The sequence below is a fragment of the Cyanistes caeruleus genome, chromosome 1 (assembly GCF_971803275.1).
Source record: "Cyanistes caeruleus chromosome 1, bCyaCae1.hap1.1, whole genome shotgun sequence".
Taxonomy (NCBI): Eukaryota; Metazoa; Chordata; class Aves; order Passeriformes; family Paridae; genus Cyanistes; species Cyanistes caeruleus.
This window is the reverse complement of record NC_141701.1, coordinates 32,505,813-32,522,175: the sequence shown is the minus strand read 5'-3', so window position 1 is coordinate 32,522,175 and position 16,363 is coordinate 32,505,813. Positions and strand designations below refer to the sequence as shown.

Below are 16,363 nucleotides of genomic sequence, written 5' to 3'. Positions count from 1 at the left end.
AACTAAATGCATGCTTCATGGTGGTGAGAATTTTAATATATCTCATTCTAAAGTCTACTGGTTCAATTTATCTCATGGCTTAGCACTGCTAGTAAGATTTTATAAAAAAAGAACTTGTGCTGTCACACCTAGGAGGAATTAATTTGTGAGCCAAGAAGGAGCTCTGTCATACAACATTCTCAGTAGGCAGATGCACAGACCACATGTATATACCAGATCTATACACACATATTCACACACATACATATATACAGGTGGCCACACATTCCATGGAATGGTTTGGGTTGGAAAGGATCTTAAAAGACCATCTACTTCCAACACCCCTGTGCCAGCCACCTGCAAGGCAGCAGTGTGACCCCATCCTGCCCATGCCTGTACCAGTTGCTGTTGGTAAGGGCTGCTGGGGGCCAAGGATGGGGCACAGGCGAGTTCTCCCCTCACTCCTTTCAGGTGACAGGGTAGCCAGAGTCACAAGGAGGAGTGGCATCCTCTGCCAGCCTGTCCCACTGCTGGGAGGCTGATCTCAGTACTGGCCTCTCACAGAATCACAGAATATTCTGACTTGGAAGGGACTCACAAGGATCATCAAGTCTACCTCCTGGCTTTGGACAAGACAGCCCCAAGAACCCCACCACATGCATGACAGCATTATCCAAACTCTTTTTGAACTTTGTCAGGCTTAATGCTGTGACCACTTCCATGGGGACCCCCTTCCAGTGCCCAACCATCCTTTGGGTGGAGAACCTTTTCCTAATATCCAACCTAAACCTCCCCTGACACAACTTCAGGCCATTCCCTCGGGCTCTGCCACTGGTCACCATGGAGATCAGTGTCTGCCCCTCCTCTTCCCCTAACAAGGAAGTTGTAGAATTAAGTGAGCTGTCCCCAAAGTCTCCTCCAGGCTGAACAGACCAAGTCACCTCAGCTGCTCCTCATATAGCTTCCCCTCCAGGCCCTTCACCATTTTGGTTGCTCTCCTTTGGACACTCTTTAATAGTTTAGTGTCTTTTTTTATATTGAGGATCCCAACACTGCACACACAACTCAAGATAAGGCCATCCCAGAGCAGAGCAGAGCAGAGCGGGACAATCCCCTTCCTTGCTCAGTTGGTCATGCTGTACCTGATGCACCCCAGGGTCAGGCCCTCCTGGCTGCCAGGGATCTGCTGACTCAGATTCAACCATCAACCAGGACCCAGGTCCTTTTTGGTGCAACTGTTTTCTAGCACCTCATTCTCCAGTCTGTACAGACAAACAGGGTTTCTGAGTTCAAGGTGCAGAACCCAGAAACTCCCAGCTCACTTCACTTCACTGGATATAAGAGGAAGTAATGAAAGGAAAAAAAAATCAGTTCCCACATCTTACAGTGACAAAAATATTTGGACTCTTTGTGACAACATCAGGAGTCAGAATCAGGACCCTCCAGAAGAATTTCATGCTGTTTCCATGGAAAGAAAACATTGTTGTCATGAAGTGGGCTCTTTCACCCAGTGTGCAAGGGGATGATCTGTAGTCAGAGTAGAGGTTATGGCTGGCTTTCTTCATATGGAAAAAGAAGTTTCTTTCTTCTAGTCTTGGTTCTATAGTTGCTACAATTACTGAGACACTAAACATAATTTTTTCCATCTGGGAGAAGTACATCAACATTAGAATATACTGAAGTCAAGTATCACAGATAACTTAACGTTGAAATTTCTTTCTTCATTGCCTAACAAGAAAAAAAGACAAATTAGGAGTCACAGTGTGAACCAAGCAAGAGAATCGTGTTTGCTTCTTAAGGTTAAGGTAAAAGTAGAAAACAAAAAAATCAAGTCCAGTCACAAAAGCTCAAAAACACTGAGATAACATAAATAGGTCCCTTTTCATACTAAACCACATCATTATGCCAGATGAGAGATGGGTGAGTGCATTTTTCAGGAATGGCCTGCACAATCAGAAGAGAGTCTGTTCTAACTCTTTATCAGATGTGGAAGAAGAAATTGAGATGACCAGGGCCAAAGAAAATAGGCTTGCTCGTTTTTTTTAAGGCAGACTGAGAGGCATAAAGAATTTTATCTATTCTCAGACACGAGCATCTGAAAGACAAATGGATTCAAGGGTCTTGAAGCGGAAGATTGAATATCCAACCTATCTTAATGAACTCAATACTGGGAATGCCCAACTGGGACCATGCGTGCCTGTGGAAGATTTCTGTCTAGTTCTGACAACTCAGAAATCCTCTCTTAGAGGCAAAGATTAGAGAATTTGACTCATTAGCAAACTATCATCGGCAGAAAACTCACCATTTGTCAAATTAAAGATGCTTGAGCCATGCTAGTTAAAAAGAAAATCTGGTGAGACTAGAAAAAAGTCTGGAGTTCTTGTTATGCTTCATACTTAATTTCTTTCCAATAATGGAATGACTACTATACAAGCATTACCATGTGTGCCTGCCTGCAAGGGGAGAAAGTGGTAGTGACACACTGAGAAATGCACCCTCCTTTCACAGCCTCCCACCCCTGAAAGGCTTCTGGAGAAAACTATTGACAGACTGAGGTTAACTGGTTTGAGAGGCCTGAGCGGGTGGACCCATTGTCTTCAAGCCTTTTCCTGCTGAAACTGCCAACAATTATGCTACATACAACAATGGTTTTGCAATATGGATAGATTTCTTCCAGGCTGAAATGAAAGCCTTGTGAAACAGGCAACTGAGCTGTAAAGCTGTAATGCCAAGTAAGCGTGATGTTCACAGTGCACACATACATAAACATAACATGCATACTCATGTGAAATAACATGTGACAGAAAGGGCTACAGGACAAAAAATTTACCTTCACTAATTCAGTTTTGTCATCATCTTCCCGATGTCGGTAAATGCACTGGCTAAGAAGAGCATATAGTCTTTCCATGCGAGATATACTGACATTCTCAGTTGCAGCAATGACCAAATCCAGCACTTGCTGAAGCAAAAAAATGGAAACTACAATTCAGAATAGCACAAGATACATCCTACTTTCCTATATTGCTAAATAGAAGTGGCACGTCAGAAAACTGATTAAATATCTCAAAAGATTTAACTGGAGGAAGAAAATTAATATTCCACAATTTCAAGAGAAAAGGCTTACATTTCAGAAAGTATTTTCTTACACATCACTATATGGCATCAGTCGTCATATCTGCTAATCAACTACTTCAAGAACAGAAGGGAATGACACGATCCACTTTGTCACACATGGGGAAGTCATGGTTGGATTTCACTAGAAATGCAATACAGGATCATGGAAAATGTGTTTTCAGAAACAAGCCTACAGATCTTCCAGACAGAGCTGTGCCAGATGGAAGCAGAAGCATCCTTAGGTGCTTACCTCTACCCATGAGCTGAATCTGTACTGTGAGTAACATCAGTCAGCTCCTACCTTTCAACTCAAGAGTGGATGAACTACCAGAGCAGTCTGTAGGAAATTACCAATCTCTCACACAGTTCCTTGTGTTACCAAAGATGTGAATGTGGTAATCTGGGGAAAGCAACACTAATAAGAAGCTAGCAGCAGCACTGCTGGAGCTGCTCAGTAGCTGTTTGTTGTGGGAGGCTACAGAAATGTAGCTGAAGAAAGCAGCCACACCAAACAAAAATATTACTGCCTCATAACTGCTTGCCATCAGACTCAGCCTCACTTAGATCATCTACTGCAAGATTTGAGTTCTATTCTGAATACCAAACACATGTCCAAAAGAAACCTCCAAGAAAACAAGCAAAATCAACCAAACAAAAACCCCATACAAAACCAAGCAGCTCCATGGAGGGGCTCTCTGGTACAAGTAGTACCAGAATTCCAGTGACACTCATGTTAAGGAAACAAGTCTTCTGAAAGATGTGTTTTGTGACTGTGGCTCTCTCCTCACAGCTGAAACATATGAGCAGAAACATCTGTAAAGGCTCTACCCTACCACTTCTCCAGTCGGTAGGCAATAACTTCAGATTACATGTCATTAGCATCCTGATTCTAGAAAAACCTATGTAGCTTCTTTAAATATAAAAGCAGACATGAACAACACAACCCACTGAAATTTGCTTCCTTAGGAAGCCATCGTGGAAAGTGAATTTAACCTCCACAGTCCAGATCAACACTTAAAAATGTGACAGAAATAGTGCTGATGAGCCCTTTTACCAAAGGGGGTTTTCTCGCCACATAAGGGAAACAACCAGATAATATTTCTTTTCTCATCATGGCAGGTAAACAGCAGCTTCCTCTGCTTTGAACAACCTCCAGGACTTCAACCTAGCAATTTCCTGATTTTTTCTCACAGCTATATTCCCTGAAGGATGGGTCATTCTTCTACCCTCTCCAGTTCATGCAAAGGAACCTCTTTTTCCCCCTGCAGCTAGGCCCATGTTTGATCCTTTCCGCAACTATTCCCCAGGATAACAACTTCTATCCTACAGGGACCTGGAAAAATCATGTAACACTGTAATTTTTGGCACTGAATTTTGAAAGCATTTGAGAAAAGCAGATGTTAGTATTTTATCTATTGATATCTAGATCTTTTGGCCAACTTTCTAATTTCAGGTTTAAAGTCATCACTGCTAAAACCAAGGTCCTTTTCTAGTTCTTAATTAATGAAAACATGTAAACAGTAAACCAAAATACCCATCTCTCCAGTCCATCATTAAAACTGCTAACTAACAGCAGTAGCAGGTTGACAGGGGGCTATCTTAAAATTTAACAAGCCCTTTTACATTGGAAATTAGGAAGAGAACAGTCTCAGAAAATTCAGTTCACCAAAAGCAAGAGCACGCATCTACACCAGCTGTGGAAACAACAGTCACTACAGGCTGAATTATTTCAAGCTATGAATTGTTTGAATTGGCATTGGTTATCAAGTGACTTAATTGACAACTGTAGAGGTAGCAAGAAAACATCCTACTCAGTATTAACAAAATTGAAATTAGACTTACTCTGAGCTCAGAGTAATTCACAAACACCTCCTGTGTGTGAATATTCTTTTCTTTCCCGTCACATACTCGTGGTTGCTCATCCACCTGAGAATGTCCCACGTAAGTTGTATGATGTACTTGTGAACCTGGAATTACACATATTTTTTAAATCAGGATTTCTCATTATCTGGGATACAGTATCAGTGAAGTATCCTGTACTTGGAAAACAGTAGCCCTCTGCAATAAGAGAGACAGAACTGTTACCAATTTTTTTACTGAGAAATGCTTGACTTCTATCTTTCTAATTTTGCTCTGTAAAAACTAGCAACTTGGACATGAAAAAAAAGCACTAGAGAAAAAAGGCAAGGTAAAACTTAGAAAAAACATTCATGCTGTCACTACAACACTGCACAGTAAACCTGAAGTTAAAAAAACAAACATGGTCTTAAAAAAAAAGTATTTTAGGTTAGGAAACATATCTACACATCTTACATTTCAAACATTAGGACATAATTCTTCTATTCCACAGGGGTCTCTGGGTCCACACTGCTTTAAGTACAGCAGTACAGTTTACACTTAGGCTGCTTATTACTGGGAAGGTACTTGTACCAGTATCTTGTACCATTTGGTACCATTTGAAAAATAATCTGCAGAATCAAAGAAAACCACCCACTGCACAAAACCATGACTGTAGCCAGCATAACTAGAGAAGCAGCATCATTATGCAAGGAACACTGTGTGTTGATTTGAGAGAGAGACAAAAGAACCAACAAAATGAAATTCAGGAAGGCTAAAACCGAATAAATAGTGTAACCCTCCTCAAGAACAAAAAGGAGCTAAATTACCTATTTGACCTTTCACTTACCATTCAAACCTGCATCTTCAGAAGTTTTGGATATTTGGCAATCCGGCATTTCACTCTCCTCTCTTAAGTCTGAACATTCAGGAAGCATGACACTTTTTTCTTCAGTAGGGGATTTAGCCACAAGGGTCTCTCTCTCGGTTTCATTTTCTGTCCCATTCTTCTGTTGTCCTTGAAGTACATTTTCATGTCTTTCCATAGGACTGTCCTGGGAGGATGCAAACTGAACATTCGCCCTCTTTACTGTGATACTTGAAAAGTCTTCCTTCATTTTCCATTTTCTTTTCAACTTATCTACAAAGAGATACCAAAAAAAAAAAAAAGGAACCCAAAACATTTCCAAAGCAGTTCTTTCTTCAAAACACAGCAGCAGCATCTTGAAAAGAAAATAACCAGAGGAGCTTCAGAACCATCTCCCTACATGTGTCTAGAAAAAAGGCTGCAAGTTAATGAGATCAGTTTTCTATTAGATATATTATAGGCAGGGAAGGGGAAAACACTGTTTCAAGTAACTGAAAACTAGGTGAATATTCAAAACAGCCACAGACAATGTTTTGGACTTTAAGATGTAGGTGCCATTAAATGTCAGTTGGGCCATCAAGGCAGTCTCTTACAATGTCATGCAGCCAGTGCATTTTGACTTCATAACCATACTGAATGAATGACCTCAGGATTTACCCCACAATTTGAAGCAGCATAATGAAAAATTCAATGCCTCTGGCATGAAGAACCAAGCATCAAAAGAACCTGCTTTTAGGCCACAGGAACAAGTAAGGTACCAGTGACTTTAGCATCTTCTCCAAGAAAAGTCTGAATAAAATGCAACTTGCCATTAGAGCAGGAGGTACTGGTGTCCACAGACACTGCAGGCATCTTCCATTTTTGTTAAACTTTGGGTCTGCTTTCTTACAGCCGCAAAGCAAAGAATTGTGTCTTGTGTGGCTGGTTACAAAGCATGAGACAAGTCTTAAAGTCCTCAGCACCAAAAAACATACCTCTTTCCTTACGAGATTCTTTAATTCTTCGGCAGCGTTGCTCAAAACCTTCATCCATTTCGTGCCTCACCATGGAATATGCAGTATCACTCAAAATACAAGCTTTGTGCCTCAGGTGATCTGAAATTTTACAGCCAGAACTGAATATTTGCTACCAGTCATAGTAGACTATTGTTTTCATAGGCAGGTTCTGAAAGGTTATCTTAGTCAGTATTTGCAGCATAAAAACAGAAAGGTTAAATATTTAAGAAAAACTAATAGTTACTAATCAACACATCTATCACAATTTCATACCCAAACAATATATCTAATGCTAAAACATTTACAACCTGGCAAGAAATGCTGTCTGGGTTTGTTTAAAATTATCTAATGGGATGGTCTAAAATTATTTGATCCTATATCCACTGTGGGATTACTACATTTTCACAGATAAAATCTATCAATTTATACATCTGAATTTTTTCCAAATTAAGACTAAAAAATCCAGCCTCACCTGCAGGCCCTCTGTTTGGTTTGTACTTTAAAGCATTGCTACGGATTAGATCAATGTCCTTTAGAAAATCTCTTGCAGTTAGGTACTGGTGCATGTCAATCTTAGAGAGAACTGTCGAGAGGTCCATCGGACGTTTAATAGCGGCCTTGTGACTGGGTGCCTACAAATTAAATATGCATGCTCAGAGATTTAACCCACAAAAATTAATCATGTTCATAAAGTCATATAAAGGAGTTCTTAAGAGCCCCAAATATTTATAACACCCTCAAAGATGCAGAAAATAACCAATCAGCTTCTTGAAAATTGAAAATGTATTTCAGGTGTCTTTGAAGAGACATACCAAGAGAGGGGGAAGAAGAAGCATGGTGGTCAGAAGTGTGTGTGGAGCAGAGGGAGGAATTGGCAGGATTCATTTCACTTCCTTTCAGAAAACCACAGCAAAGATACCTTTCTCAGTAATACCATCTTGGATTTTCTTTGCTGTTGGCAGCAAGAAAAAATCTGCAGGATCTCCACCTTTGAAGTACCTGTCCTAAACATCTACTCTAGAATGAGATAAATGGACCCAGAGATGTTGATTTCTTTACTCAGAGATTAAAATGAGCCTAATGACTACTTTAGATGAGGACATGTATGTGTTAGTAGGTTATTCACATCTTGGAAACTACAAGGAAAGGAGAGGACAAGTGAGTGGATGCTTAGGGGAATGGGACATTTCCAAAATGCAAAGCTATCTTAAAACTACAACTTGACTTTGAAGTACATGTTCCTGGCTTAGACTTATTCAATAAATTCAATGGGAAGTGTACGGGAGCTGGAAAGAAAATCATACAGCCCTTATAGTTGATTATGTACTGAGGAAAGCCCCAGATGAAACTGAGAATAGCATCTAAAAATTTATTTGACAAACTGCTGTTTCTACTCCTGTTCTCACAGAAACTATTGATAATTAATCAAAGAGCTTTAGACTTTATTTAAATGGCCCTATACACACTTTTTGAAAATACAAAGTGATCTCTCTGCTTTTTAGTGCTGTACCACAGCTATGTATCCAAGCCCTTCCACAGGCAAATTGTGTTGGCATTTGGTGTAACTGGCACTTGGACTAGATCATCCTTGTAGATCACTTCTAACTAAAATAATCTAAAGTTTTAAAGACCTTTTAGAAAGAACATAGGGCTCTCAATGAATACTCAAATAATAAACATTTGAGAACCTCAAGGAGTCAAGTAAAAGCAAAATTCACTTCCTTCTTGGAAAATTAGAATAGTACAGTCCTAGCACCAAAGATAAACCTTCCAAGAAAGAGCACAAAAACACCAAGAAACATAAACACAGAGGAATTATGAATACACACAGTTATAATGGTATTATAAGTCAATAATAACCTCCTCTGGGTCAATGGGCTTTGTAAATGCTTTGAAACGTTTGTCAATGACAAGTCTTTCAGCCACATCTCTTAAATAAATCCTAAGTTCACACAATGTATCCTCTTCCTGCTCTTCCATCTGTCTTATTTCTTCTTCTGTCAGCTTTCGAGGTGGTGGTGATGGCGCTATAGGCAGGACTTCCAAAGGCCGGCAAGCTTAATTGAATCAGAAAATTGAAGTTAATTGATGGTACTCATACACAAGCACATTAAAAATGATTGATAGAAAATTATCACCAAAGCAAATACTGTATTAGTGGTTAACCTAGAGTTAATAAAGTTTTATATGCAGAATATTTCCTCACTTGTCTTGTTTTTTAATGCAGGAGGTTGAGCAGCTTGCTTCATAACTAAGTCCTCAAAAAAATGTCTTCTCTCAACACAGGTAGGACGCGGGATTCTGAAAATTTCTTCATATTCATTATTAAACAATGCTTTTATCTAAAACATGAAGAGAAAATATACTTCACTTATAGAGGGCCATGCAAACTTCTTATATTCTGTTCCAAAAAAGATGAGTACCTCTCTGAATTAAACTGAATACTTATCTGGATAAGACTATGAATGAAAAGTTATCTTCGTGGCCTTAAAAGACTAGGTTTTTATAGCATGCTATTCAAAATGCCTTCTCTAAGGATCACCTTCTAGATTTTATGTTCCAGGAAGAAACTGTGTGCTAAACAACTGAGAAAAGGATGACTGGGGATTCACCACCCCCAAGGATGCTTATTTTGCACTTATGTGCCTTGCTGTCCTCTGGCTTGAATCTTTATGGCAACTACAAAGGTGTTTGGGCCTTCTCTAATTTTATTTTTAATTAATTTAAATGAAGTGTCTCAATTTGAATACTTCCAATTGTATTCCATTTTTCAATTTCTACTACCAGAAAGTATGGAAGAGATTTCAATCCTTGTTGTAAAAGGCACTTATTAAGAGTATGAAAACTTCTGTTACTGAAACAAAACAATCAGAGTAACACAGTCACATTTTGAACACCTTCCTTTAATGCACACTGTCACATGTCTACAAAGCTCAGCATGTCCTCTTGAAGAATTTTGTTAAAGAATACACCTAAAAATTTATTTCCAAGTTGCTTAAACAGCAACTTAGCTTTCTAATTTGTTACATTTTCACCCAGATGAAGAAAATAATTCAATTTATTAAAAGATAATTTAAATTTGAAATTACATTCCATCATTAACAGTGTGACCTCTCTATTTTTTCAGCAAAAATACCTCTGACTTTTCAGATAAAATGTTTTCAGAAAAACAGGGATTTTTTTCCTAGCTACCTTTCAATCACCACATTCTTCACAAAGGACACACCTAACCATCTTCAACATGAAGCCATGAAAATCATTGTCTGAAGAAAGTCCATACATCTGTCTAATAAGCTTGAGTATGTGAGAAGGGCAACAAAGTCGGGTCAAAGTCAATCTCTACTCAGAAAACACTTTAGGCAAATGCTTTCAGCATTGTTTAGTCTAAGCAAGTTTTAAGGGACTGGGTTTGGATGCCTGAGTAATAACTTTGAATTTGCTTAAGAGTGGCTGTAACTCTAATGCTTCAGGGAGTTATAAATTAACAAGAAATTGAGTAAAGAAGGAAGAATACTATTGACTGAAATACCTCTTCTGGGAGATCTCTCAGTTGTACATTGGATGTTGCAAGGAGTAAAACTGGAGTAAACCTTGGGATGCTCTGCAGTAGTGCTATAAAAACAGATCTCAGTGTAGGTCCAACAGTGTCCCACCATGAAGGAATTTGTGGGACATACAAGATACTCGGTGCTGATCTTTGAGCTTCTCGCATCAACTGGTAAAATGAAAGCTTGGATAAGAAAACTACATCATGTAGAACAGACTACTAAGTAACTACAAATCAGTCAAATTATATTATGAAATAGGAGGTATAAAGGCAAGACATCAAGACAGATCGATAAATGAGTCCATAATAATCAGGTAAAATTTTCACTTTGATTCAAATATAGATATTTTTATGCAGACAGAAAGAGACCTGAATCTCTGCCTGATTTCAAAACTACTGAGGTATAAGGTAACTCCTAAAGAGCCTATGAACTCAGCTAATGTAGTGGTGTGCCTGAAAAAAAACAAAGCTAACTCTTCAGAAAGGTGTAATTGCTTGGAGGAATCACTACACAGCTGCATCTACACTATTTTCAGTTCAGTAGGGACACACACCCTGAAGCACAGTCTGAACAAACAAAGGCCTATGTGAAAAGATGAGGGTTAACACAATATAAGATGCCTGGCTATGATTCATAACTTCAAGCACATTTTCTAAGAGGTAACCAGTCCTTAGACTGTCTGAAGAGCTAAATCACTCACTGCCTCTCATTACCAAAGGTGGGCTTTGGAAAACCACAAGCCACTGCCAACAGATGGCACCTCAATCACAGAAGACAACACATATCTACTGCATGAAGGGAGTGGAACAGTCCTTTCACACAACAAATGTCTCCATGCAACATTTCAGATTAACAATCTGCAAAGGACTTGCTCCTTTTATGTGACAAATGAGTATCCAGTCACATAATGTGTCTGCTCTAACATGTACAGCTCTCAAATGCTGCTACTAGAGATTAAAATATTTTAATGCAGTGATGCCAAAAAACAAAGTGGGTTTACTGCCCAAAAGTAAATAAGCAAAACAGCACTAAACTGCTTATATTTCCTTTTCCTAGTTAATGAAAACTCAACATAAAACAAATCTAAGTATTCCACGAATTTCAACACTTTTGCTGCAAGTACTGCAGCAGTAAAAGTTGTAAATGTATATGTAAAAAACAAACAAACAAACAAACAAAGGAATTATTTTCCTCAAATAAATACAAGGTTTTCCTCAAAACCTTGTCTGCCCTACAAACATAATTAAAAAAGAGACTACAGAATATGCATTGACATGCTGTGAGGTCGATGCAGAGCCATCTACTGGTAGCACAGAGTCTTAAGAAGGAACAAAAACAATTTTCTAAATCCCACATGAGACCAGAAGGATTTCTTGCCACACAGAGTAGTTTATTAGCAGCACTTCCCATCTTCCTGAGCTGCTAGTAATATTCTCCCTGTTACATTTCAAATGGAAAAATGTATAAAATCCTTAAGTGGCATCATTCCATCAGAAAAGTGGATTTTTAGACAAAAGTAAACAAAGCTGCACATTCAAATCAGGCCACTTAAATATTGACAATGATTTTTGTTTACTTCACTAGTTTATACACTAATCCTATGAGATTAATGAGAAAAAAAGCTACCTGTACACATGTTTCATCTGGTGATGTGCTAGCAAACAAAGTTGGTGTATCTAGTGTATAAATTGGAAACTTTTCCAGAGAATGTATTACTGCAGCTGCCAAATCAGAAGCTTGCCCAGATCCTGGCTCTTCAATTAGTAAGAACCGTGGCCTGTAAGATGTTGGATGGTCACGAGGATTTCTACAGCAATATGAAGAAGAAAACTAGTTTAAAAATGAGTGATGAATAGGAAAACAGACATTAAAGCTTTTTCCTATGCACTTTGTTTTGTAAATACTCTCCCTGTTCCACAAAATTATAAACTGGTTCATGAACAGGAAGACTATCAAAGCCTATTTTCTCACAAACTGGTACTCTGCCTCTGCTAGAAATCCTGCCAGTCTCCAGCATGTCTGCTACTCTTTTGGCTGGGTTAAGTAACAGCTCTTAAATCCTACAGTGGGACTGTCCAGCCAAATACCCACACAACAGTTCAGTTTGATGGGTCAGGGCAGTGTACTCAGAACAGAACAGAACAGTTGAACCTTTTACTTGAGTCTGGCAAATATTTATCACCCCCCACACACACTTTCAAATCCTTCATCTAGCATCCCTCACACCAAAACAGTTTACACACTCAGCCATCTTAAACGGAGCCATAACAGGGACAAATGTACCTGCTGAAATTGCGGAATTCTGCCTTTTTGCAATCAGGTGTTTCATTATTCGGCTTCTCTTCAGAGATTGATGGTGACTCCTCATCACTTTCAACCACATAATTTTCTAAAATAGGATTTAAAGAGAAGAGAGGTTTGTTAACTTTCCTGTATAGTCCATCTCTCTCTTGCATTAATACATCTTCAAAACCAGTGCTGCAAAACAATTCTCTTGTATTTCATCATTTGAATGCTGTTTTCTGAAGAATTCATTCTACCACAAATCAAAGGAGAATGTACAAGTCTCTACAAAGCTGTCCTATGTCCCATGATTTGCATTAGGTATTATTTCTCTGTTGACAAAAACTTTTGAGTTTTTATCCTCGGAATAAAGATGGTTACAAGCAAATTATGTAGTTCCCAGATACCTGAACAACATTTTTCCTTCTTTAAGCATTTATTTGAAAAGAGGTGCTAATAATTTAAAGATTCCTCTCTGCAAGTGATAGATGTGGTGTTAGCTCCTGTCAGAAATAGGGTGCTCCAGCAAAGAATGCACAGTTCTTGACTGCCTTTGCAAGTCACTCACAGCTCCCACCCTGCACTGAACACACACAAAGTATAAAATTGTGCTGCCAGTTCAGCTGAGTACATTTGTGTATGTTGATTGCACAGATCACAAGCTTTTGCTGTGGTAGATTTTTAAACAAGTGGATGTAGATGTTATACCTTGATGTTGGTCCCTCTTTAGTGCAAGCTCTGCATGGGGAAATACTCTCTGCAAGGTTTGTAAAATCCTTTCCAGTGTGTTTTCTAACAGTGGCTTTGAAATAGCTGATAGTGCTCTCCCAGGAGAAGGCACAACCCTCTGTGAAGCTGGAACAGTCTTCATCATAGCCATGGAAAAATAATTTGCTTTTATTTTAACTGAATCCATGTTTATCTGCAGTCTCTCTCTGCTTTGATATAGCTGAGGATAGCGATGCCGCAAAGCACAGAGACCAGTTTCAGCACATAAGGCTTTAATATCAGCACCACAGTATCCTAATAAACAAAACAAGAATCAAATGTTATGTCAATCTCAAAACAGAATTCAATGCCATTACTTCTAAAGTGCAACACTGAAAGACTTTCATGCAGCCAAAAATTACCAGGCTAACAGATAATTTAAAGAGTTACTGTACTGAGTTACACAGAACAGGAAAGTTCTGTTACATGGCTCACAGCCTGATATCCTGCACTTAGGCAGCAGCCTGCTGGTCAAAACTTTGTCCCTGGGAAAGATGTCCCAAACCCATTCAATGTTTTGAGAGACAAAAAGAAAATTGAAAGCTGTGCCTAAATTTTCTCACATGCCAAATGCCTTCTCACTGCCTCTATCTGCCACAAGGTGCAAGAGCTTGAGTACTGCCTGGTACAAGCTCAGGTTCCCTAGGACTCAAGTCACATGTTGTAACCCACACTGTTTTCAAACTCACCAACACATTCTTCAGCCAGCACTTCAAGTAAGTTGTCTGATGGCTTTGGGTTCCAGTCGCGTGTGTGAATTTTGAAAATTTCTTTTCTTGCCTGAAAACAGTTGCATGTCAGCTTGCCATAAGTTTTCTCTTAAAAGAACAATGACAACACAAACCCACAAAAACCTCGTTTACCACTACAAATATTTTCCTTATCTGCTTAATCTTTTAGTATTTTAAAGGTCAGTTACTAATACACTGTCTGCTTCTGAACTTGTTACATTAAACTCTTGCTGGGGGCTGCAGTAAAGTGAGAGGCATTTTCATTTTCCATAAAAGTGAGTTTTTCCACATTTGAGACCTAATGATTATAAAAAAAGCATTGCAAAATCCTTATCTGCAAACAGAGATTTTTTTTTCATCAAAGCAAAAATCTCTCAAATTTAGCAAAATTTCATGAAGTATTTCTTGGTACAGAGATTAATTACAGCAGATTTCTAGAACTCTACCATAGTAAGGAATCATGTATTGTATCTTTTTAATGACACCTGATCTACTGCTCCTGAGAGCAGATGAAAATTGGAGAAAAACGTTTGTGCACTTTTACCAGCTTTCAGTTCTATAAGCCTTTTTATCCTTTTTCCAAGCAGGGTAAGAAATATCAGAGACAGCCAGAGAGAAAATACAAAAAGAGGTCTTCAGTTTTGCATGCTATCTTACCCCCTTCGATATTTTTTGGTTGTTAAATATCCATTTTTATATTGCTTAACTATTGTCATTGAACTAGAAGCTTTCCAAGCCCTGCACCTGTGCAGTATCCTTCGCATCTTTGTCCAAGTCCCTGTCAATAACTTCCAGTAAGATCCCAGCATACTTAATTTGCTCTAACATCTGCCTTGATCAAAGTTATTGCTACCAAGGAGGAATTCTCTCACCCTTTCTTTTATTTTCAAGATGCTATAGGGGTAGTTTATAACTAATTAATATACCCATTCTTCCTTAAACATTTCAGTTATCAACATCTCATTTTCTTCACCAGTCACAGCGAAATCAAAGCTAACTAGAGAATTAACTACTTACTGAAATCACCCTAATCATATATATTCAGTGCCAGGTCTGCCATGCACAGTACAGTGCAATTTCTCCAGATATCCCTTTTTGTGTCCCTACAGCTTTTGTCCAAGCTGTACACTATGGATGGAGACTTGTGCTGCTGCACAATGCTGCTGTATTACAGAGGTTTGTTTGAAAGATGGACTTTGCAACATAAGCCTAAGGCTGAGTGGAAGTTCTGACCTCTTTGTTTGGCAAACTGAAGCGGAATTCTCGTTCAAAGCGCCCAGGTCTTCGTAAAGCAGGATCTATAGAATCCAGTCTGTTGGTGGCTCCTATTACTACAACCTCTCCTCTGCTGGCTAAGCCATCCATAAGTGCCAGAAGTGTCCCCACAACAGAGCTAACAGAAAAATATGGTTTTCATTTACTGGCTTAATAAATTTTCTTCAGTTACACATAACCTTGTCCAATGATCACTCAAAAAGGACAAGTTTTTATTGATGATATGCTGTTCAGCAGAAGACTCATTTTAAGTCATAATAAAATACAGATAAGGTAATACAGACCTTTTGCTGATATCAAGCTCAGCAAATTGTTTTCAATTACTGTCTAAAAATCTCTGAGATTCAATTGCACGGAATTACTAATTTTCAAGAAAAATGAATACATCACTTGAAGTTAAATAAATTGCCATCTCTTTTTTCACAAAGATCAAGCAGCTTCTATGTAAATATAAAACATGTTCTACCTATGAATTTGGTCTTGTTTATCGGACCGCACAGGAGCCAAAGCATCAATCTCATCAAAGAAAATAATTGAAGGTCGCATCTTGTAGGCCTACAATGAAAACACAGGAATACTGACATCAGGAAAACAGCCCTATTTGAAGAGAAAATACATGAAAAAAGATCACGGTTGGAAAGGCACTAACTAGATTTTTCAGACTCTGTTAATTGAGCTAACAGAGTAAAGTGGCATGAGTAACCAAAGACAGCAGCCTAATGTCAACCCAAGGAGACAAGAAACAAACCACACCAGTAGTTTCTACATCTACCTGGAAACCACAAGAATAGAGACAGGACTCAGCTGAGTTACAGGTTCTGGAAGCAACCCTCTGTTACCAGTCTAAATGACCATGCTTTCAGCTTGCATCTCTTTCCCTCTGATCTTAAGCCACCCCCTCTTACATTTTGAAATGTTTTTTGAGAATTTCTGGGAGGTTTTTGGGTTTGTTGTTTTGGGGAAGAG

At 38.7% G+C, this 16,363-nt stretch overlaps 1 protein-coding gene across 22 annotated transcripts in view; it reads right to left on the bottom strand.

The window, feature by feature from the left end:
- Positions 1-1,360: 1,360 nt before the first annotated feature.
- The window catches only part of LOC111924647 (ATPase family AAA domain-containing protein 2-like), a 28,201-nt gene continuing 13,198 nt past the window's right edge, over positions 1,361-16,363 (bottom strand). For all 22 annotated transcript variants that reach the window (XM_086884967.1, XM_086885078.1, XM_086884984.1 and 19 more), the window contains 15 exons: positions 15,864-15,952; positions 15,356-15,515; positions 14,081-14,171; positions 13,332-13,646; positions 12,624-12,729; positions 11,967-12,147; positions 10,322-10,507; positions 8,999-9,134; positions 8,653-8,849; positions 7,265-7,424; positions 6,772-6,891; positions 5,780-6,070; positions 4,936-5,060; positions 2,810-2,938; positions 1,361-1,707 (listed from right to left, as the gene is read on the bottom strand). In XM_086884967.1, coding sequence (XP_086741093.1) covers positions 1,669-1,707; positions 2,810-2,938; positions 4,936-5,060; positions 5,780-6,070; positions 6,772-6,891; positions 7,265-7,424; positions 8,653-8,849; positions 8,999-9,134; positions 10,322-10,507; positions 11,967-12,147; positions 12,624-12,729; positions 13,332-13,646; positions 14,081-14,171; positions 15,356-15,515; positions 15,864-15,952 — 2,325 coding nt within the window. In that variant the 3' untranslated portion in view covers positions 1,361-1,668. The remainder of the gene's footprint in view (positions 1,708-2,809; positions 2,939-4,935; positions 5,061-5,779; positions 6,071-6,771; positions 6,892-7,264; positions 7,425-8,652; positions 8,850-8,998; positions 9,135-10,321; positions 10,508-11,966; positions 12,148-12,623; positions 12,730-13,331; positions 13,647-14,080; positions 14,172-15,355; positions 15,516-15,863; positions 15,953-16,363) is intronic.